Below are 22,289 nucleotides of genomic sequence, written 5' to 3'. Positions count from 1 at the left end.
CTGCAGAAAGTGCTGCATGCCGGGATGGAGAGCTCTGTGGAGGAAACTGTACAGTGCCTACCCTCACTATCTAGATCTTCGTGCTGTCAGTTGCTCGTTTTCATGCACAGCACCAAACTTCATACAACAAACACAAACTTCCTACTCTGGAATAATCTGTAAAAAGTGCGTTGATCATTCTGTGCCCATCATTCATCCCCACAGATGTATCTTTGCAGAGCTCCATTGTCCTCCACCGAACGGTTTTTGCCAGTTCTTTCTTGAAGCTTGTAACATTGCTTCGCTCCTGCTTGAGCCAGTGAGCAAATACAGACCCTGAGTATTACTTTTATTTACTGAGGTATGGAGACTGAGGGAGTAGTCAAGCTGCTGCAAGCTGCTGAGTGACATCAGTGCCCACCAAAGTGGACTGACCCTAACATTTGTCAAGCTAGCTCAGCCAACCACACTTTGCGGACCTACAGCACCTCACACAGAGCATTTTTAAGGGGCCTGGGTCTGCTGGCTCTGAGAATGAAGAAAAGAAACAATTATCAAAGAACAGAGACTAGACTCAATAAATGCATTACACAGACACCTTTATTTTTTCCCCATTAGCAATCCAGAACCATTCCATTCAGAGACCGAGTTGTTTTGAATTTCTGTTTAAATGTACAATATAGATCTCTTGATATCACCAGGACAAGCTGGGCTTCCAGAACAGGGCGCTTCTCTGGGACTAATCACTGGAATGGAGCAAGGAGATGAAATGTGTGTCTGATTCCTCACATGTGAAATAAAATCAGGAACACTGAAAGTATTCTTTCCATTATTCATCTTTAAATGGAAACTGAGGGTGGTCCACAAGTCTAAAAAGAAAATATTTATTAAATATCCCCACGTAATTGCATTACTAGGACATCTGAGTGCAAAACGCAGGAATCTCAAAGAGCAGACATGCAATGCTATCTATCCATTTTAGGGTTTTCTTTAGGCCCGTCACTGTACTATCTTAGCACGTGAGTGCTCTAATGTATAGTCTCTATTTAGAGGACTTTACAGTACAGCACAGTCTATTATAACTAATACCTGTGTTCACCTGGAATTTAATAAAGCTTGGAGAAAACATGACAGAATGGTCTCATAACTGTCTGTGACTGCCTATGGCAGAATGCTGTTACAAGAGATGATTATTCTCAGTAAACAGTGAGGCTAGAACAAATAATAGTGGGCTTTTATGAAGCGGGGAAAAATTGTCTTTAAAATACAGACAGGCCCAAACTGTAAAGTTAAGATCCCGATCTGGACCCAAAATTTGGGTGTGTTTTGGTTTAGCCCATTGCAGATGTAAAGGCCACCCAGATCAAAGAATGTTTAACCTAGACCTACACTTCTGCAAAGATCAGGGTTGTTTGGATGCAGCTGAGAACTGAACTCCTTGCACCCTGTGGCACTGTGCAGAGCTGGGGTGGGGGGGAGAGGGGTGTATTCACAAATGAAAAGTTTGCAACTCTCTGATCCTTGGGCTAATTCCTAAGATGCTCTCTCCTAGCTGGGGACTGCTGGAGCACAGCAGCACTCTGGCCACACTCTCTCCCCAGAAGTGCCTTCAGCGAATCCCCTATGCCAACATCTTGGATGGTACGGCACAGGACCTTGCTCTGTGGGCTCTTCACCACCAGGGAGATCCCTATGTTGATACCACTAGAACACCACAGATGCCCCAGAGGGGCCCTGACCTGATCCTAGAGTTTCCAGAACATTGGAAACGTTTATCACCATTAGGATGATGACACAATGACATTGGCATTCAAGGGAAGTTGTTATTTTGCCTTGAAACTGGAGCAAGGGTAAACGAGATAACCTACTAGGAATGTGTTGGGATAATGGGCCAAATCCTGTCATTGTGGGGGCCTCAGGCACTGGTGCACGTCGGTCTCTCCTATTCACTGCCTGTGGCACATAATTTTCTAGTCTCCTGCGTGCAATCTTGTTGTAGTTTTGTTGGTCACAGGATATTAGAGAGACAAGGTGGGTGAGGTAATATTTTCTATTGAACCAACTTCTGTGGGTGAGAGGGACAGGCTCCAGTCTGTACGGAGCTTGCTTTTGGTGAGCTGAACTCCCTTTCCCCCCACTATACACCTTTCAAGATCCACGGATCTTACACATGCCTATCACAACATGTGGTAAACCTCATCCAGTGCACTAAATGCCTTACTAACAAGAACTCTATGGGTGAAACCAGACAATCACTAAATTCCCAAATGAACTCACACAGGAAAATGATTAATACAAAAACACCCTATCAGTCCTCATCCTCAAAGGAAACCTGCACAACATTTTCAAAATATGAACCTGGGAGCTTAACTTCATAACTTTACTAGTCACTAAAAATCATGGACTGAAAAGAGACTCTGGATTTATAGATTATTACAACAATCTATAATCTACTAACAACGCCCCCAGCTGCCTTTCCCTCCTTTCTTTCCCCCCTCTGAATGGAGGGGTGTTAAAGGGGTGTAACCTTGAATGGCCCCTTGAAATGTGTGTTAACTACTTATACCAAACAATCTGTTCCATCTTGTATTTAGTTGTGACAAGTTTCCCAGACATGAAGAAGAGCTCTCTGTGTAAGCTTGTTTCTCTATCAACAGAAGTTGGTCCAATAAAAGATATTACCTCACCCACCTTGTGTCCTGGTCTCCTGTGCGCTGTAATGCTTCTGTCTGGTTTTGGTTGTTGGGTTCAGCAAGTGGGTGCTGGGTGGTGTTGACAGCCTGCGATATACAGGTCAAACTAAATGGGGGGAGGGATAGCTCAGTGGTTTGAGCATTGGCCTGCTAAACCCAGGGTTGTGAGTTCAATCCTTGAGGGGGCCATTTAGGGTTCTGGGGCAAAATTGGGGATTGGCCCTGCTTTGACCAGGGGGTTGGACTAGATGACCTCCTGTGGTCCCTTCCAACTCTGATATTCTATGAATCTGGTCATCCCTTCTGGGCTTAAAGTCTATGACTCCATTCCAGTCGTAATAGCTATGATCCTAAGTACATCCTTTGTGATCACGAGGGTCAGTATAACACAAAACCTTATTTCTTTGTGGGGTGACCACTGCTGCCTTTCTCCTGCCTCTCCACAGAGTTCTAAAATACAAAGTATTGTGACTCACTGTATTAAGTTCAGGTAGCGAAGGTTTTTGTTCAGCCCATTAATGGTTTTCATGTCCTCATCAGAGAGCTGGAAGTCGAAAACCTGACACAGAAGACAGGATAAAACATTGGGTTATTCCTGCTCGGCACAGCCCTTCTAATAGTGGGATGTATGTGCATTTACAGAAGCACAAGCCCCATGTTAAGTGAAAAGGAAATGAAATAGGTATATTAATCTGGGTCTGCTCTTTCCACTGTATTTTATATATTTCAGAGGTGAAGGGTATCTAGATACGTAACTGTTGTGATTTTAATTTCTGTGTATTTCACCTTTGAACTTTTAGCAATCTGCTGTCTGTAGCGGCAGCTGCCATTTTGAGATATAAATGGCATGTTACAGAGGAGATACACACGGTGCTCTCTCACATAGATGTTCTTTCTTGGTTTGTTTTTCCTTTAATCTAGAATAAATCTGTCAGTCTGATATTTTATGGTTTGTTCCTTGGGTATGGAAAGTAGAACGAGGGATGCTATACCCTGATTTACCTGGGATGTTTAAGATTCTGGACTAAAATAGGCAGGGGAGGACAGAGCAGAGTTTGGAGAGGACCCATGGTCTAGGCAAGAGGCTGAAGGCAGGAAAGGAGCACACTACTATTGGAAGATCATTTGTCTTTCCAAAGCTCAGAGGGGCCTATATTCCCATCTGATGTCAAGAGTAGCATTTTGGAAAAGTGCTCCACAAATCAATTGCTCCCTCAGAATGTTTCCTTTGGGAGAGACAAGGAGGACTCCAGGGTTTTTTCTCCCCATATTATTATTTGTTCTCTAGTGGGTGCCAAGTTACACAGTTCAAATATTAAAGTGGCAAAAGCCTTCTCTAAGAATAGAGAACCTGCCTGAGAACTGCGCTACACAATGTCTGATAGTTCTCAGGCAGGATCCTGCAGTGCCATACTGTACAAGGGCACAAAAGTTCTCAATCCTCCATAATATCCCATATAAATCTGCACATAGGGAGGTGTCCCCCTCATCCTCTTCTCTCTGCACTCCTGTTTTACCTGGAAGTTTTCTTCAATACGCTTTCTGGTAAAGCTCTTGAAGAGGACCACGATACCACGCTGCAGCTGGTAGCGCAGGGCTACTAGAGCGGGGCTTCGGTTGTATTTTTTGGCAATTGCACCCAATACTGGGTCCTCGAGCAGAACTGGGGTGCTTTGGTCTATCCTACAAGGGAAACAGAGAAACAGGGAGCATTTTGGGGATCAGGAATGTAGTCATCTCAACCTAGTGAGGACAATGCCTGTGCAATCTGAAAATAAACTACTAGGTCTTTTCCAGCTCTCATTTTTATTGTATAACTTTATAAATGTCAGAAACTTTGAAGATGGAAGGAGGGGAAAGTACCCTCTAACCCATTATTGAGGTTCTAAACATGAGAGCACAGTCCAGTTTCTTTCCTTACCACATCTTGTCTCTCTGTGAGCCCAGAGCACAATAGGCTTCGAGGAGGATATCCTTGGATTTGCAGAAGGCCAGCAGTTTGCTTTGGTTGCGGTAAGGGTGACATTCAACCTGCAGAATCAACCCGCAACCCAGAATTGAGATTTCAGATCATATGAGCAGCAGCAGTCAGACAAAAGAAACATCAGACATTACGCTAACGCGACACAGTATACTAAAATATTAAATATCTTCAATTACAATACAGCCTGGCAGTACAAGTGACCCTGGGGTGCAGTTTAGCTGATAAATCCCAAGTATCAGTTTATGTACTAAAGGACAGAAGCCAAGACATGTTGTGAGAGGGTAGGCTTAATAAGGATTTATAGTCAGGACCAAGTCCTGCTTGCCTTACTTATGTGTCTAGTCCCACTGAAACCTCAGTAAATTGTTTTGATACTAGTTTTGGCCCATCGTGTATTGTTACATAGCTAGGATATGGATCAAAATCATCACCTGGACTAACACTGCCATTAAAGCAATGACCATTAGTTGGAAAGAGAGATTGAGTGTGTTACTAGTGGATGTTCTAGGGGTTTGTACTGGGACCAGTTATGGACAAGATGGCACTCTCATTCTAAGCCCTTATTTTCAGTGGCTGATCACTTCCCCGAAAGTGGTCTCTTGGTCCAAATTTCTCATGCTTGGTCTCAACTCACAAATGATTTTTGGGTTGGAGGAGGGAATTCAAACAACAACAGTTCAATCATTTTTGAGTTGTCCAACTGTGTTTTTCACCAGATAAGACATTTTTTCCCTTGTATATTTTAATAATGAAATTTAAAACAGTTTAGATTTAAAACTTTAAAATTACCTCCTACCAATATAGTATCCTCCATACAGAACTTGTTCTTTGCCAAGTTTGAAAAAAAATTAGTCGAGAGGCAAAATTACTTTCAAAAGCTGACTATGGGATGCTGTGCATATCCTGTGTTATTTTGCTTATCATATATAATTCAGTTCTTTCTCTTTATCCAGCATGTACTGAATACACCTGGATATCTAAGTCAAGGGTAGGCAAATGAATAAGAAAACAATGATCCATCTGAATCATCTCCCTCTGAGCCTACTACCTGAAAGCCACATTTCTGAGTATAAAGAAAAGGAGTACTTGTGGCACCTTAGAGAATAACAAATTTATTTGAGCATAAGCTTTCGTGAGCTACAGCTCACTTCATTGGATGCATTCAGTGGAAAATACAGTGGGAAGATTTATATACACAGAGAACATGAAACAATGGGTGTTACCATACACACTGTAACGAGAGTGATCACTTAAGGTGAGCTATTACCAGCAGGAGAGCGGGGGGAGGGGGAACCATTTGTAGTGATAATGAAGGTGGGCCATTTCCAGCAGTTGACAAGAACGTCTGAGGAACAGTGTGGGGTGGGAGGGGATAAACATGGGGAAATGGTTTTACTTTGTGTAATGACCCATCCACTCCCAGTCTTTATTCAAGCCTAAGTTAATTGTATCCAGTTTGCAAATTAATTCCAATTCAGCAGTCTCTTGTTGGAGTCTGGTTTTGAAGTTTTTTTGTTGAAGAATTGCCACTTTTAGGTCTGGTTTCAGAGTAGCAGCTGTGTTAGTCTGTATTCGCAAAAAGAAAAGGAGTACTTGTGGCACCTTAGAGACTAACCAATTATTTGAGCATAAGCTTTCGTGAGCTACAGCTCACTTCACTTCTTTTATGCATCCGATGAAGTGAGCTGTAGTTCACGAAAGCTTATGCTCAAATAATTGGTTAGTCTCTAAGGTGCCACAAGTACTCCTTTTCTTTTCACTTTTAGGTCTGTAATCAAGTGACCAAAGAGATTGAAGTGTTCTCCGACTGGTTTTTGAATGTTACAATTCTTGACGTCCGATTTGTGTCCATTTATTCTTTTACGTAGAGACTGTCCAGTTTGGCCAATGTACATGGCAGAGGGGCATTGCTGGCACATGATGGCATATATCACATTGGTAGATGTGCAGGTGAACGAGCCTCTGATAGTGTGGCTGATGTGATTAGGCCCTATGATGGTGTCCCTGAATAGATATGTGGACACAGTTGGCAACGGGCTTTGTTGCAAGGATAGGTTCCTGGCTTAGTGGTTCTGTTGTGTGGTGTGTGGTTGCTGGTGAGTATTTGCTTCAGGTTGGGGGGCTGTCTGTAAGCAAGGACTGGCCTGTCTCCCAAGATCTGTGAGAGTGATGGGTCGTCCTTCAGGATAGGTTGTAGATCCTTGATGCTGCGTTGGAGAGGTTTTAGTTGGGGGCTGAAGGTGATGGCTAGTGGCATTCTGTTATTTTCTTTGTTGGGCCTGTCCTGTAGTAGGTAACTCCTGGTACTCTTCTGGCTCTGTCAATCTGTTTCTTCACTTCAGTAGGTGGGTATTGTAGTTGTAAGAACGCTTGATAGAGATCTTGTAGGTGTGTGTCTCTGTCTGAGGGGTTGGAGCAAATGCGGTTGTATCGTAGAGCTTGGCTGTAGACAATGGATCGTGTGGTGTGGTCTGGATGAAGGCTGGAGGCATGTAGGTAGGCATAGCGATCAGTAGGTTTCCGGTATAGGGTGGTGTTTATGTGACCATCGCTTATTAGCACCGTAGTGTCCAGGAAGTGGATCTCTTGTGTGAACTGGTCCCGGCTGAGGTTGATGGTGGGATGGAAACTGTTGAAATCATGGTGGAATTCCTCAAGGGCTTTTTTTCCATGGGTCCAGATGATGAAGGTGTGATCAATGTAGCGCAAGTCGAGTAGGGGCGTTAGGGGACAAGAGCTGAGGAAGTGTTGTTCTAAGTCAGCCATAAAAATGTTGGCATACTGTGGGGCCATGCGGGTACCCGTAGCAGTGCCACTGATTTGAAGGTATACATTGTCCCCAAATGTGAAATAGTTATGGGTGAGGACAAAGTCACAAAGTTCAGCCACCAGGTTTGCCGTGACATTATCGGGGATACTATTCCTGACGGCTTGTAGTCCATCTTTGTGTGGAATGTTGGTGTAGAGGGCTTCTACATCCATAGTGGCCAGGATGGTGTTTTCAGGAAGATCACCGATGGACTGTAGTTTCCTCAGGAAGTCAGTGGTGTCTCGAAGATAGCTGGGAGTGCTGGTAGCGTAGGGCCTGAGGAGGGAGTCTACATAGCCAGACAATCCTGCTGTCAGGGTGCCAATGCCTGAGATGGTGGGGCATCCAGGATTTCCAGGTTTATGGATCTTGGGTAGCAGATAGAATGCCCCAGGTCGGGGTTCCAGGGGTGTGTCTGTGTGGATTTGTTCTTGTGCTTTTTCAGGGAGTTTCTTGAGCAGATGGTGTAGTTTCTTTTGGTAACCCTCATTGGGATCAGAGGGTAATGGCTTGTAGAAAGTGGTGTTGGAGAGCTGCCTGGCAGCCTCTTGTTCATATTCCGACCTATTCATGATGACGACAGTATGAGTTTGGACAACCTGGTAACAAAACATCCTCAGATTCCAAGCAGAGAAAGGCTGCTGCTATGAAAGTCTATTCCCATAGCAGGGGAATGAGGATCTCTGGATGTACAGGGAGGTGGCTGTGCTTATCTTTCTCCTGCCTCTCTCAGAGACTGTTTCCTTTACAGTATTTTCTACTTCATTCTTTCTTGATATGCATAAGTTTTTCATAATTTCAGTGATGGACACAAACAAAGCCCTTGTTCCAAACAACATGGAACTATTTTTTTTTTCAGAACCTGAACCTGAATCTATAGTTGCTAATGCCCCGTCTTTAACGTCAGCTGGTCGCAACACCCACAAATTCTGAGGAGTTCAATGTCAGGGTCTAACTGTTGTGGCTTGTGTCTACTTGAAGTGGAGCAATAAGGAAGTTTCCCCTTTGATTTAAAAGAAAGGCTGGGCATTAGTTCCCCCCATAAATGAAACTCTTCACTGACTACAAGTTCTGAATTTCTTCTAACTCCATGGGTGCCAGGTTTGTATAATTTTTGGTGGTGCCCAAGGGGAGCTGTCCCATCCATAGGATGGACTGGGGCAACCGGCCCGGGGCCCTGCGCTTCAGGGGAGCATGGTCCAGGGCAGACTGGGGGGTTAGTAGGGGGCCTGGCGCCAGCAGCAGCAAGCAACCCAGCCCCAGCCCGCTCCGCTCCACCCTGCTTCTTCCTACCCCGCCCCTATTCCACCCCTTCCCCCAAACCTCCATCTCTGAGCAACACTGGGAGCTGGCGGGGTGGAGCGGAGCGGGCTGGGGCTGGGTCACTTGCTGCTGCTGGTGCCAGACCCCCCGCTGACCTCCCAGGCTGCCCTGGAACTCATGTCCCCCTGAAGCGCGGGGCAGGGGTAGACACTACCATGTTGCAAGACGGACACTTGACAATATTATCCGATTTAGTGACTGACATTGGGGGGTGGGGTGGGGGGTGGTAATTATGTCATTCAATCCGTAAAATAGCACATAATTTTCCACACTGGGAAAAAAACCAGTAACCTAGCTAACAAACAAACAAAAATAAATTCAACTCCTATAATTAATGAAAAATGTGTGTATACTGTATATGAGATTATTATATGAGAAATGAAAATGAGCTTGCTTTGGAATTTTACAAGGCACTTTTATCATTTAAACACATTTAGTACCAAGTAATTATAACACTTCTTGCAAATCACATAAATAGGGAACCCATGGTCCCCTTCCCTCACCCCATTGCAAAGAAAGGCACAGCGGTTATTGCTGGCTGCCCTAGGGCTGCAGAAAACCCTATGGGCAAAACATATTGAAAGAAGGGGATCAATTTATACAGAGGGCTGAAGGGGGACTCCCATAGTGCATTAATTAACACTTAATAAATACATCACAATTAAATACATTACAGAGATAAGAACCTGTAATGACAGACTTCACTTCATGAGCGAGGAAAGATCCAGAGGGAGTAATGGTAGGGGGAATCCTAGGGCGGCCAAAGGGGTCATAGGCGCCAACTTCCTCTATTCCCAGTGGGTGCTCGACCCCAAGCCAGCCCTGCCCCTGCACCCCCCTCACCTCATCCCCATTCCAACCATTCCCCAAAGTCCCCACCGCATTCCACCCCCTTCCCCCAAGTTCCTGCCCCGCCTCCTCTCTGCCTCCTCCCCTGAGCACGCCGTATCCCCGCTCCTCCCCCTCCCTCCTGGAAAGTCTTAAGCGCTGCCAAACAGCTGTTAGGTGGCAGGGGTGGGGGGAAGCACTGGGAGGGAGAGGGAGGAGCGGGGACACAGAGCGCTGGGGCGCGGGGGGAGAAGGAGGTAAGGAAGGGGGAGCTTGGCTGCTGGTGGGTGCAGAGCACCAACTAATTTTTCCCTGTGGGTGCTCCAGCCCTGGAGTCGCTGCAGGGTTGACACAGTCTTCTGCATCTCCCCTGTGGGTGGAGACACTGGTCACTATCGCTACTGGAGGGAACAATAGAATGGAATGCCCAGAAGAATGAGTGATTTGAGGACAATTTCCTGAAGGGACTGTTACCCTTGCAGAGCTTTTCTAGCTCTGACATTTACATTTCTGCACAGTGTGGTTTGGCCCACAGAAATAAAAATCTGTACTTCTTCCATGTATTTTTGGACTGATGGGAAAAAACAGGTACAATTCAAGTGACTTTTAAAATTGCCTATGAAACTGATTAACAAAATAAACGAGCTTATGAACCACCAAAAAATATACTTCTCAAGTGAAAAAAACTATAACTGGACTTCTTTGCAAAGAAATTGTAAGTTTTCTTACAGGAAAAGCCACAAACTGTCTGGAAAGGAAGAGCAGATTGAATTACTTGCCTCAGTGAAATTAAATACCCAGAGAACTGCTGTGCCTGCGATGACGATGACCAGGGCTTGCTCACCTGTGGCTCCCCCTCCTGGTGCTATGGATGCACAGCCAGGCAGGTCTGCATCTGCAAGCAGGCACGCTGCCTCAGGTGCAGCTCCCATTGGCTGCAGTGGCCAACAGGCTGGGAGCCTCCCGGCCAATGGGCTGGGGTGGGGAGGGGAGGGGAGGCAAAGGGGGAGATGGTAGGGAGCTCAGGAGCAGGGGAGGCAGTGAGGAGGGGAGCTGTCTGTGGAGGCACAAAAGGTGGGCTCTCTGGAGAGGGGTGACCGGGGCAGAAGGGCCAGTGGGGGTTTTTCGGGGGGGCAGAGGGTTGTGTGGGTGTCTGTGGAGTGGAGGGCAGCGATAGCACCAGCTGCAGCCCGGATCTGCTCTGGGGGGTGGGGGATGTTGCTATAGCCCCCCCACCCAGGAAGCCCCCTCTGTACTCTGTATTTTATGCCAGCCCCAGGGTGCCCATCACTGCTCCTTTCCCCCGCCCCCGGTTCCATCTGTCTGTCCCCACAACTGTGTCTGTGTATCTCTGTCTGACAATGAAGTGAGCTGTAGCTCACGAAAGCTTATGCTCTAATAAATTTGTTAATCTCTAAGGTGCCACAAGTCCTCCTGTTCTTTTTACAGATACAGACTAACACGGCTGCTACTCTGAAATCTGTCTGACAGTGGCAGATTCCTGCTGCTCTCTTTCTGCCCGGGGCTGAGAGCCACTGCCTGTGGCTCCCTCCCTGTCCCTGCTGTGGAGGCAGGGCCAGGCAGCTCCGGGAGCCCGGTCAGTGCTGCAGGGAGAGGGAGGACGGAAGCAGCAAGCGGAGCTACCCTGCCTCTACCGAGACTCTGCAGCATGCAGGGATGCAGGGGATGGGGGAAGCTTCTTGTGGGGAGGCGGGGGAGCTGCCCCCCGAGGTGAGAGCGCCCCACATTGCCAAGCCATGGGGCCCCCCAAAGCGCGGGGCCTGAGGCACAAACATTGGTGGAGCCAGGCCCACCTTCATGAATATTGTTGGAGCATGGACACCACGGGCCCATATAACTTGCCGCCTATGTCTAACTCAGTACTTTTACGTCTCCACCCAAAGGTCAGCATTTTACCTGGTTGAGAACAGGTTTGTACTTGAGCCCTGGTTTGTTCAGGATCATTTCTAGCTGTCTGCGGTTGAAGTTGGACACTCCAATGGACTTCACCAAGCCTGCATCTTTACATGCCTCCATGGCCTGGGGAAAACAACAACGGCCAGTTCTATTATCACTACTGTTAGTATAATTTCTGAGAGACTAGAAAAATTAACCTCAACTGGGCCCACACAATATAAAATTATTCCACCAAAATATTACTACATACACAGTAGGGGAAGTTTGATTTGTTCTAGAAAGAAACTCTGATTTAGAGACAGACAGTTATTTTCCAACCGTTCACTTAGGCATCAGATCTCTGTCCAAGCCACTGTGAAGTAAAATCATCTTTTCCCCCAGTAGAAAGTAGACTATCTAGCCACCTCCTCTCCCCGTAGCTTCCTCTCTAGTTTGTCCTTCATACACAAAGAACTCAAAGACATAACGATACCCAATCACTGCTAGTGAACAATACAGAAATAAGGGTACCACATAAATATGGGACTACGAACACCAATTTAAGAGCTTTATAGCACAAAAAAATGGAGAATGAAAATTAAGGGGGAAACACAAGAAATACTGAAGGAGATGGACAAGTGCAGTGGTCACCATTAGAATGTCTGTATTTACTGATAGTACCCATACTGTGGTGTCTGAGATACACCAGGAAATGACTGGAGTCTCAGATCACAAGCAGTGCTACGAAAACAGATACTGTAAACTCAGTTTACTTTTTACATTTAATAGAAAAAGCTTGCTAGAGTCCACTGAAGGGAAGGCACATATCACAGGGGAAGTTTTAGCCTTCTCTTTTTAAATGAGGGAGTTAAGTTAGTACTTATGAAAATGAGGAACCAATAGCACCAATTAGAACCAGGGATAATGTGAGCATACGCTATGCTAACCTCCCCCAAAGCTCTGCCAATGCACCTCGATTCTGACCTGATATCCCTTTGTATTTCATTTCTGGCCTCTCTTGATATAGACGCACCAATGATATTAAACTGAGTGGTGGACTTTGTAATGTGGGTAAGCATGGCAGACTTTGAACTTAGCTCTTCAGTGTTGACTGGCTGGCCCACTAATAAGCTGCAATGCTGAGCTACTCAAAGAGCATTAGCTAAAGAATTAGGGATCTCATGGAGTCCTAATCTTGGCTGACTCTAGGGCAGAATATTTCATTCCTCCTCTGTGGAAAACATCACCTGGAAAGCCCAGACTATAATTCTGTCCCTGACAATGCCTTTGACAATATCCCTGCCCTCAGAACAGGTGCGGCTCTGATCTGTAAAGTGATTCTGTAAAAATGACATGTGAGGTTTCATGTTTGTTGTGTCTCAGTGATTTCCCCCTCAAATCTGCTCAGTTTACAATTGAAAATATATTTCACTTAACTAGCAGCCCTGAACACTCATTGAAGGTCTGGTCTATGCACAGTCATTATGCTGCTTTAACTACTGTATATCAGTCTGATGCTGATGTAGTAGACCTCTCCTAGTATGATGGGGAAGCTCCCACAGCAGTCAGAAAGGGTTAAAGAGCTTCTCTGCACACAATCCACCGCAACTATGAGGCTTGTCAAGCCTGGCGAACAGCAAGTGCTTAAAAGGGAGGATAATGGCTCAGTCTGAGTAGGACTCTGGCATGATCCCAGCTAGAGCTCCCCAGAGGGCAGGGGTTGTCTCCTGGGGAAATTGCTTGAGCACATTGGCCTCCTGGGGCCTCTGAGGAAGTAGAGGACTGGCTTTTCTATACTTCTCTTTTTGGAGCCCTGGGACTTTGCCTTGGTTGCTTGGGCACATAGGGGACAAGTAGTCCAGATCTCCTGCCAAGGGACTGTAAACCTTCATTCTGTGTGAGACTGCAGGGACAAGGGCTTTTTTGAGGGCTGCAGAATTACTGTGCCCTTTTCTTCATTTGGACTATTTTATACCCCTAGAAGGGGACAGGCTGTCTATCAGGTGTACGCAGAGGGCCATACTCCGCACTTGGAACTGGAAATATATTAATGTAATTGTCCAGAAAAGGATGTCTGAGACAAGAGAGATGCCCCTTCTTGCCCCGGGTGTGTGTGTGTGTGCCAGAAAGGTATAATTTATCCCAGTGGGTACAGTCATGCTGCTATAAAGGAGCCTATAGTGGTATAGTTTATTCCCATAAATTTAGGGAAATAAAATACCCCAGTGCAAGGTACCACTGTACTGGTAAAACCCTCTAGGGGTTGCACCAATTCAACTGTTTTGTTAAAAAAAAAATCACACCCCTAAATAAAATAGTTAAAGTGGGATGAAAACTGTATGCAGACCTGACTGAAGCCTGACAGTTGAGCTGGACTCTTTCCAACTTGGGCATCAATACTAATAAGAACGGTTCAATTGCACCTCTGCAGCCCCAACATCTTCAGATTACACCCTCAGTGACACTTGAGCAACATCATCTTCTTAACGCGGGTGTCACTGATTTGATTTTAGTAAGAAAACCTGTTGATGATTCACAAGAAGGAGCATCGCTGGTTGGTGCTGCTGGGCTAACTGGAGCAAAAAACAGCCAAGCTTATTTTTGTCACTAAAGCAATGATGCTCAATACACACAAGGGGCAGACCTGTTAAGTGTGATGGTGCCGTTTGTATATAGTTTGTATACAGTTACTTGCTGATGTGAATCTGCATTTTATCAATAGGCAGTTCAACAACATATCGTACTAACAATCCCAGCCTCCCACATACATAACAATTACATTCTCCCTAGCCCTCTAAAAAGGTCATACGACAAAAAAGCAGATAGAACTCTGAACAGTTTCTGGGTAACAGTCAGAGTGGCTGCCTAAGGAAACTGGATGGGCTCTTAATTAACACTGTGTTATTCATGTCACTCACCTCCCAAGTTTGACGCAGATCTACAATATCGACAATGAGTTTTCCGTTTTCATCCATTGGTGATAAATCTGGCCCAGGCTTAAAAACAAAAGGAAAATCCCCCATGGTCATGATGTTTTTTACACAAGTGGATTTTAACTATTTTGTGGCCAAGGAAGGAGTTGTAAGCAGGAGGAGTGGGGGAGGAGGCAAAGTGTCGAACTCTAAAGCTGGTAAAAATAATAGAATGGTTTTATCTAAACCATTTGGATTCCCACAAGCTAAAAACATTTGGATGAGAAACTGAGAGCTGGATCATTGCCCAGTCACCAAGAATTTCCTGACCAGTAACACCTAAGAGTTATCTTATCTTATTAATTCCTTTTCTTTTAAGTCCCTAATGGAAGTCTCCAGCAGCAGAACAAAACCGGTATCATCTGAATTAAAACTACTTTGAACTGAATTTTCTACTTCTCTGGAGGAAGAGCAGACAATGTAAATTGTCAAACTGAGCTACAGAATTGATCTACACACCACTTTTGAGTAAAAGGCCTATACATGACTGAAATATAGAGCGTACCTTGTATTCCGTGAGCAAATTTCACCCTAGATGCCTAGAAATAATTTTGAGTAAGTAAGACAATAAATGTTAATACTGGAAAATTAATTAGCTCAGTGAAACACTATTTTCATAAGAAATCATGTTTATACACCGTGAAAACAAAGCATGCATGTGGAAAGCAATTAGGGCCTAGAGATAGTACAGATAAATCATGATATGGTATCACATGAAATGACATCTTCATTGACAAAGAGAAAGAAGCTTGACTTAATGAACTAAACAGGTTATAGCTGATTAAAAAACCCCACAAGAAATCACAGTAACCTCAGATTAGTTTTATAGATTCCTGGTGAGTTTCCGGAGTAATTAGTTAGCTTTTGATCATTAAGTGTATATCAGAATTTAGAGAGTTTCCCAGACAGTTTGTAAATTTGCCAATGCACTAAGATATATATATTTAGTGGCCTAGTGTGAACCCAGGTAGCATATGATGTTTTAATAGCAAGAATGAAAAGTATAAAACTGTTAACCTACATGATTATTATATATCAACTGCGAATGAGACACAATATGAGTTCCCCCCCAAAACATTTTTTGCATTATAGAGTGTGCCTCATGCATTAGTTTTTCTTTTGTCTTTTGCCTTCCCCTCGAGCACCCATCATAGGCCACTTTTGTAGGCTGGACATACGACTAGATGGACTATGGGTCTTTTTTAAAAAACAGCTCTGCTCTGGATATGCTACCAAACATTTGTTTTCCTGTGTATATTTTTTAAAGAAATGTTTACCTTTAGAGACATAGGGGTATGGATAATGAAGAGATCAAGATAGTCAAACTTAAGTTTCTTCAGTGATTGTTCCAGGCAGCTTCGGACAAGTTCAGGACGGTGAAAGGTACTCCCAAGCTGTAATGATTCAAAAACAACTGTTTTTTCTGAAGAAGTTTTCTCATCTCTTCTTTCTGTAAAAAACACTTTTCTAAATTGTTTTATTCATGACATGCCATTGGCTTTGCCTTTTTAGCAATGGAATGGAAGATGTCCCTTGGTACGTGACTGAGTCCTGCACACAATTCTGGTCTGTCTCTGGGAACCAGGAGATGGGAGTTCATACAAATGCCATTTCTAACAAGACGTCAGTTCTAATGTGGAAAGAATCCCACCCCAAGAAGCCCTTTCTCCTTTTTTGCCGTATATTCTCCACATACTGTGTGGTTCTGCTCTGAAAAGTGACTCTGTAAAAATGAGAGTTTGGTGTTAAATATTGACTCTCAGTCAATACAAATGTGCCCCATTTACAAGTAAAAGGATGCTTTTCCAACTGACAGTTCCACAAACTCAATCTGGATCAAGCTGGGTTCTTTGCTTCTTGTCCATCATCTCCAGCAATAAAGACACTAGAGAACTAATTATGCTCTCTGTGACATCTTTGCAACCCCAATGTCTAAAAATCTTGCTCAGTGATAATCTCTTCCTTTTAATTGTCTTGTGGAAGTGTAACTGATTGGCAATTAGTAAACAATTTTGTTGATGAGACCTGAGGAGGAATAAAATCCACCTTACTCTCCCTTAGTCATGTTGTCTCTGTAGAGCTGAAAGGAGTGACAGCTTAATTTTTCTTCCACTGAAGACACAGATAGAACTGTGAATGCACACAGGGAGCAGGTTGGTTGAATAAGAAGGTGCCATTTTTACACAATCACTTTTCAAAATAAATCTACACTTTAAAAGAAACAGAAATGGTCTATCAAGCAGAGTTACCATTGTGCACAGGAAGCTTAAAAAGGCTCATTGTGGCTAAATAAAATAAAATGTTCTGTCTGGTGATCTGTACTTTGAGGGGCATGAAGAGGCCGTTTTAGCTTCGCATTCACACATGTAGAGATGAGCCGGTAACTTTTTATAGAAAGCAATTTCCCAAGTCTGTGAATAATACACCCCCCCGCCCAGGGAATCCTTTCAATACTGGCCTTGAGTAGGTTACACCATTCTTCATAAATTAGAAAAAAAATTAGCACTGGAAGCAGTAGAGTAAAAATATCTGTGTTAAAACAAAACCCACCTACCTTTCCTGTGTAAAATATGTCCTCTCTTTTGACTGTCCCATCTGCAATCTTCTCATGAATGGCTCGCCCAACCTCCTCCTCAGTCCCATATACAAATGCTCCATCAATATGGCGGAAGCCAACTTCAATAGCCACCTTTGTAGCCTCCTCACATTTACTTTTTTGAACCTACCGGTTAAGAAGGTATGATGTCAATATCTCTGGATTAGGGATATTTTATGCCAGTGATTTAGAGCTTTGATGCCCACCAGAAACACTTCAGAGTAGAGTGGCACATTTAGAAGTTTGAATTTACCTTAAAGGAAATTCAAGGATTCTGGGCCAGGTCCTCTGTTACCCTGCATCTTGTGTTATCATTTACACCACAACAAAGTAAAGGGAATGTAGGTGTAAAAAGCTACTATTCAGATATAGCAGGTTTTTTTGCTCTCACTGTGCACAGAAGTAAATGACTCCTTAAAATGCAGGGCAACAGAGAATCAGGCCCATAATTTCAGCTTTCCTTTTTACAAGATTCAAAGGACAATTAGTACAGGACCTCGAGACCAGGAGCTGTAAGAATCAAATATCAACATTCACTATGGATTAGAACCCCCAGTCTGGCTGAGCTATTGCCTATTTAAAAAAAATCTCATGATTTGTAAGTCAAACTCATGATTTTGCCAAAACTGATTATGGTTTTGAACTCTTGGTTTGACAGGACCACATTCCTTTCATGAGTAGTTGTAACAAAGGCAGCTATTAGAACTGCTTGCTGAGAACTATGATTTTATGAACCCCTGCTGGTTCTTGATAATGACTCAGCTTTCTTACAGCTATGTCCATATTGACTCTGTTGAGATTAATGATTAAAAAAAATCTGACGACAACCATGCTTCCTAGTGGAGAAATCAGGTGTGATAAAGAAAAAATATGATAAGCAAGACCTAAGTGAAGGGCTAATGAACTTCTTGGGGAGTACTAGAGAAGGCAAAGAAAGCCAGTTCCCAAATTTGGTAGAGGCAGAAGGTTTCTGATTTCCCATTTGCCTTTTTTAAATTTTATTTTTCAAGCTTCAGCTAGGGATTTGTTGAACAATTTCTCTCCCATTATCAAAGAGAATCTAGCCTTTGGGCCGAAATCTGCTCTCATTGAAGTCAATGAAGTTACAATGGCGTAAAACCTAGTGTGAAAGGAGAATCAGGCCTTATAAATACAAGTGGGCCACATTCTCATTACATTAAGGCCCTTTTGTGATGGGTTCGGTCACAGAGATCCCCTTGGGACTGTCACCTGATGTGCTGAAATTACCTCTGAGCCCATTTTCCCTGCCAGCCTGGGACTCCAGAACCCTGCCTTGTTGAGCCAGACATGCTACCCTGCTGCAACACAGACCCCGGGTCTGGACCACGCCCCCAAAGCTACAGACTTTAATTAAAAACAGCTCAGCAGGTTACCTGTCTCCACCACCCAGACACCCAGCTCTCAGTGGGATCCAAACCCCAAATAAATCCATTTTACACTGTATAAAGCTTATGCAGGTTAAATGCGTAAATTGTTCGTCCTCTATAACACCAATAGGGAGATGTGCACAGCTGTTTGCTCCCCCAGCTATTAATCACATACTCCGGGTTTATTAATAAACAAAAGTCATTTTATTAAGTATAAAGAGTAGGATTTAAGTGGTTTCAAGTAATAACAGACAGAACAAAGTAAGTCACCAAGCAAAACAAAGCAAAAACACACAAGTCTAGGACTAATCCATTAAGAAACTGATTAGAGGTAATATCTCACCCTCAGAGATGTTCCAATAAGCTTCTTTCACAGACTAGACTGCTTCCTAGTCTGGGCCCAATCCTTTCCCCTGGTAGAGTCCTTGTTAGTTTCAGAAGACATCTCAGGTGGTAAGCAGGGGTTCTCTCATGACTGGTGCCCCTTTGTCCTGCTCCACCCCCTTTTATAGCTTTGGCACAAGGTGGGAATCTTTTGTCTCTCTGGGTCCCCCACCCCTCCTTCTAAATGGAAAAGTACCATATTTAAGATGGATTTCATCATCAGGTAACATGGTCACATGCCACTGTAAGACCCCTTGTCTCCATTCCCCATGGGCTGGCCCACTCGTACCACAGGAAGGTTTTCAAGTAACTAAGGCCACTTACAACTGATAGTTTCTGATCAATGGGAGCCATCAAGATTCTAAACCACCATTAATGCCCCACACTTTGCATAATTACAATAGGACCTTAGAGTTATACTTCATATTTCTAGCTTCAGATACAAGAATGATACATGCATACAAATAGGATGAATATATTCAGTATGTTATAAACTTTGTTATGATACCTTACAAGTGCTTTTTTGCATAAAGCATATTCCAGTTACGTCATATTCACACTCATAAGAATATTTCCATAAAACATATGGAGTGCAATGTCATGCCCTTTACATCACTTTGGCGGTCAGAGATGATGCGTAACTCTTGATGGTGGGTGGGCACAATATTTAAAGTTTTTTTGGCGGGGGGGATGGGTTGCATCTGACTGACCCATGTGTCGCCTCTGGGCTGAGGAGCAGCAGCAGAGCCAGGAGCACCAGGGCAGCAGTGAGCGAGCATCCTGGGGAGTACCTCATGGCAGCCGGGCTCCTTGCTGCATCGTTGGGCTCCTTTGGGAGAGAGGCGAGAGCGCATCAGGGATGCAGCTCGGATCTGTGCTGCCCTCCCTGCCTGGGGAGCCCCTGGCTGTACATAGGTGGCCTGGCTCAGGGAGACGGGCAGGGAGGGCTGCTGGCTTCCACAGTGCAGAGTCTCAAGGGCTCGAGCTGGTCAGGCAGCTCCCACCAGCTTCCAATTCACCAGCTCCTGGCAGGAGGCGGTTTTCAAATCCCATGCATCACCTCTGCTGGCAGTGTGATGGGGCCTTAAATTACACCCACTTTAGAGTGGAGGTCCTAAAGTGCCTTAGTATAACTTAGAAACAGGCCTGAGTGAACAGCTGCAGTTGACGCAGATTGTAGTGTGCAGGAAAGTCATATTTTAGGAGGTGGTCTTTTCTGGGAGGAGGAGGAGGAGAAGATAGATTGTATCAGTTCTGCTGATTAGTAGGACTCACTGGAAAGAGCTGAGTCACTGAGCTCTACAGAAAATGTCTATGCTTCACCTTTATTCCTAGGACAATATACATGTCATGGTGCCACAAGGCTTATACGTACCAGGTAAAAGAGCCACACGCAGCTGTCCTCTTCAGAGGGACCCTTACTTTTTTTTTTTTTAAACACAGTATTTAGTCAGGCTTAATTCTCCCTGAGTCATGGATAGGAATAAGGAGTGAAAAATGCGTAAAGACTATAGAATTTAATAACTTTTTAGCACTTTCCATCCGAGAGGCCCAATGCAATTTTACAAACTCTTAGGATAAAATCTTCAAAAGCAGTGCCATTTCCAAGTGCCTTTCAATGAGACGTAGGCTTCTAAGTCACTTAGGTGCTTTTGAAAATTTTATCCTTATGAACTAAACCCAGAAAGGTTCATTCAAGTATTTATCATCATTTTAGAGAATGGGGAAACTAAAACACAAAGAGTCAAGTAAGATGCCCAAAGGTTACATAAGTGACTCAGAGGCAGAATCAGATCTTCTGACTCCAAGGGTATGTCTACACTACAAAATTAGGTCGAATTTATAGAAGTCGGTTTTTTAGAAATCGTTTTTATATATTCGAGTGTGTGTGTCCCCACAGAAAATGCTCTAAGTGCATTAAGTGCATTAACTCGGCGGAGTGCTTCCACAGTACCGAGGCAAGTGTCGTCTTCCGGAGTGTTGCACTGTGGGTAGCTATCCCACAGTTCTTGCAGTCTCTGGAAATGAGATTCAAAAGTTTGCGGTTCTTTTCCTGTCTACCTGGCCAGTGCATCTGAGTTGAGAGTGCTGTCCAGAGCGGTCACAATGGAGCACTCTGGGATAGCTCCTGGAGGCCAATACCGTCGAATTGTGTCCACAGTACCCCAAATTCGACCCGGCAAGGCCGATTTAAGCGCTAATCCACTTGTCAGGGGTGGAGTAAGGAAATCGATTTTAAGAGCCCTTTAAGTCGAAAAAAAGGGCTTCATCGTGTGGATGGGTGCAGGTTTACGTCGATTTAACACTGCTAAATTCGACCTAAAGTCCTAGTGTAGACCAGGGCCAAGTCCCCTGCTCTGACCACTAGACCAGTCCCCTCCACACTGGGATCAGCAAGTAGCAGGACTGCTGAAAAGGGAGAAAAAGGAAATGTACTCATTTTCCTTCCCTCAGTGTAATTCAGTGAGCAGCACTACAAGGGCTAAAAATAACTAACTTCTCTTTAAAGGAAATTGGTTTCCATTTAGCTCAAGTTGGGACCAAAATGCATTGGCAGAGTCATATGGGCTGAAAACTGGAAAAGGGAGTGCTGTAGGTCAGGGCAAAGGTGCGCAGGTAGTTACATAGTGACTCTGGACTAGCATAACTGGGTGCTGGAGGTCAGGACATTGGTGGATTGATAGATGCATGTCGGGGTTCAAGGTGTGAGTGGTTGGGGTTGCTATTGATCAGGTGTTTTGGCAAAGCTAGGTCAAGGAGTCATGAATCAGCATGAGATTCACTCAAATAATAAAAAACAAAAATAATTTCTTACAGAATGATATTCTTACACTTATATACAGGCATCATCTTTCATTCAAACCCCCAAAGCACTTTTCAGACATTGTCAATAGTTTTATAAATTAGATATACAGGGATCTCATCTTGCAGCCCTTTCTGGAGTGCTACAGGTAATGGTTATAGCCATGCCCAGCAATGTTAATCAACAGGTTAAGGACAAAGAAATCCATGAAAGATTTACTTACTGCATCAGGGGAATAGGTACCAAATCCCACTGCAGGAATTTTGTTCCCATCATTCATCCTAATACAGTGGTCCTTGTCAAATTCCATCTCTTTACAGTATTTCCTCGATTCTATTTTGAATGCTGAAATTTTGCAGCACTGCTGTATGAGCCAGCAAGAGCTTCAGAAAGAAAACAGTAGGAATTTCTATTTTAGTTGTATTTTTCTATGATGTGTACCAAAAGGAGTAGCCAAGTTTGGTGCAGCAGGCATAAAGGGAAAAAAAGTATAAATGCAAAATGACAAAGCTCTCAGAAAACTCACTATCAACAGGTTCAAAGATCGGTCTCTTTCCTCAAACTCTATTGACTTAATATTGCTTCCATGTGACACAGAAGAAAAGCGTACAAAAGATCTCCCTTCAAATTCACA

At 44.1% G+C, this 22,289-nt stretch overlaps 1 protein-coding gene across 1 annotated transcript; it reads right to left on the bottom strand.

Annotated features, from left to right (window-relative positions):
- Nucleotides 1-567: 567 nt before the first annotated feature.
- LOC141985386 (aldo-keto reductase family 1 member C3-like) lies at nt 568-22,199 on the bottom strand. Its single transcript, XM_074949446.1, has 9 exons — nt 21,879-22,199; nt 17,039-17,206; nt 15,762-15,878; nt 14,431-14,508; nt 11,534-11,656; nt 4,594-4,703; nt 4,190-4,355; nt 3,149-3,231; nt 568-848 (listed from the first exon to the last, which is right to left on the bottom strand). Exons 1-9 carry the CDS (start codon nt 21,963-21,965, stop codon nt 809-811), a joined length of 972 nt encoding a protein of 323 aa, XP_074805547.1. The 5' UTR covers nt 21,966-22,199; the 3' UTR covers nt 568-808.
- Nucleotides 22,200-22,289: the final 90 nt, after the last annotated feature.

This window comes from Natator depressus, chromosome 1 (assembly GCF_965152275.1).
Source record: "Natator depressus isolate rNatDep1 chromosome 1, rNatDep2.hap1, whole genome shotgun sequence".
Lineage (NCBI taxonomy): Eukaryota > Metazoa > Chordata > Testudines > Cheloniidae > Natator > Natator depressus.
This window is presented reverse-complemented; position numbering and strand designations above follow the sequence as displayed.

Excerpts from the sequence above, each read along its gene's own strand:
- LOC141985386 (XM_074949446.1), bottom strand. The coding sequence starts at position 21,965 with ATGGAATTTGACAAGGACCACTGTATTAGGATGAATGATGGGAACAAA. Across the intron at positions 11,657-14,430 it reads ATCTGCGTCAAACTTGGGAG|GCCATGGAGGCATGTAAAGA; the intron begins GTGAGTGACATG and ends TGTTTTCCCCAG. Across the intron at positions 849-3,148 it reads CGCTACCTGAACTTAATACA|ACTTGTGGACCACCCTCAGT; the intron begins GTGAGTCACAAT and ends TTTTCTTTTTAG.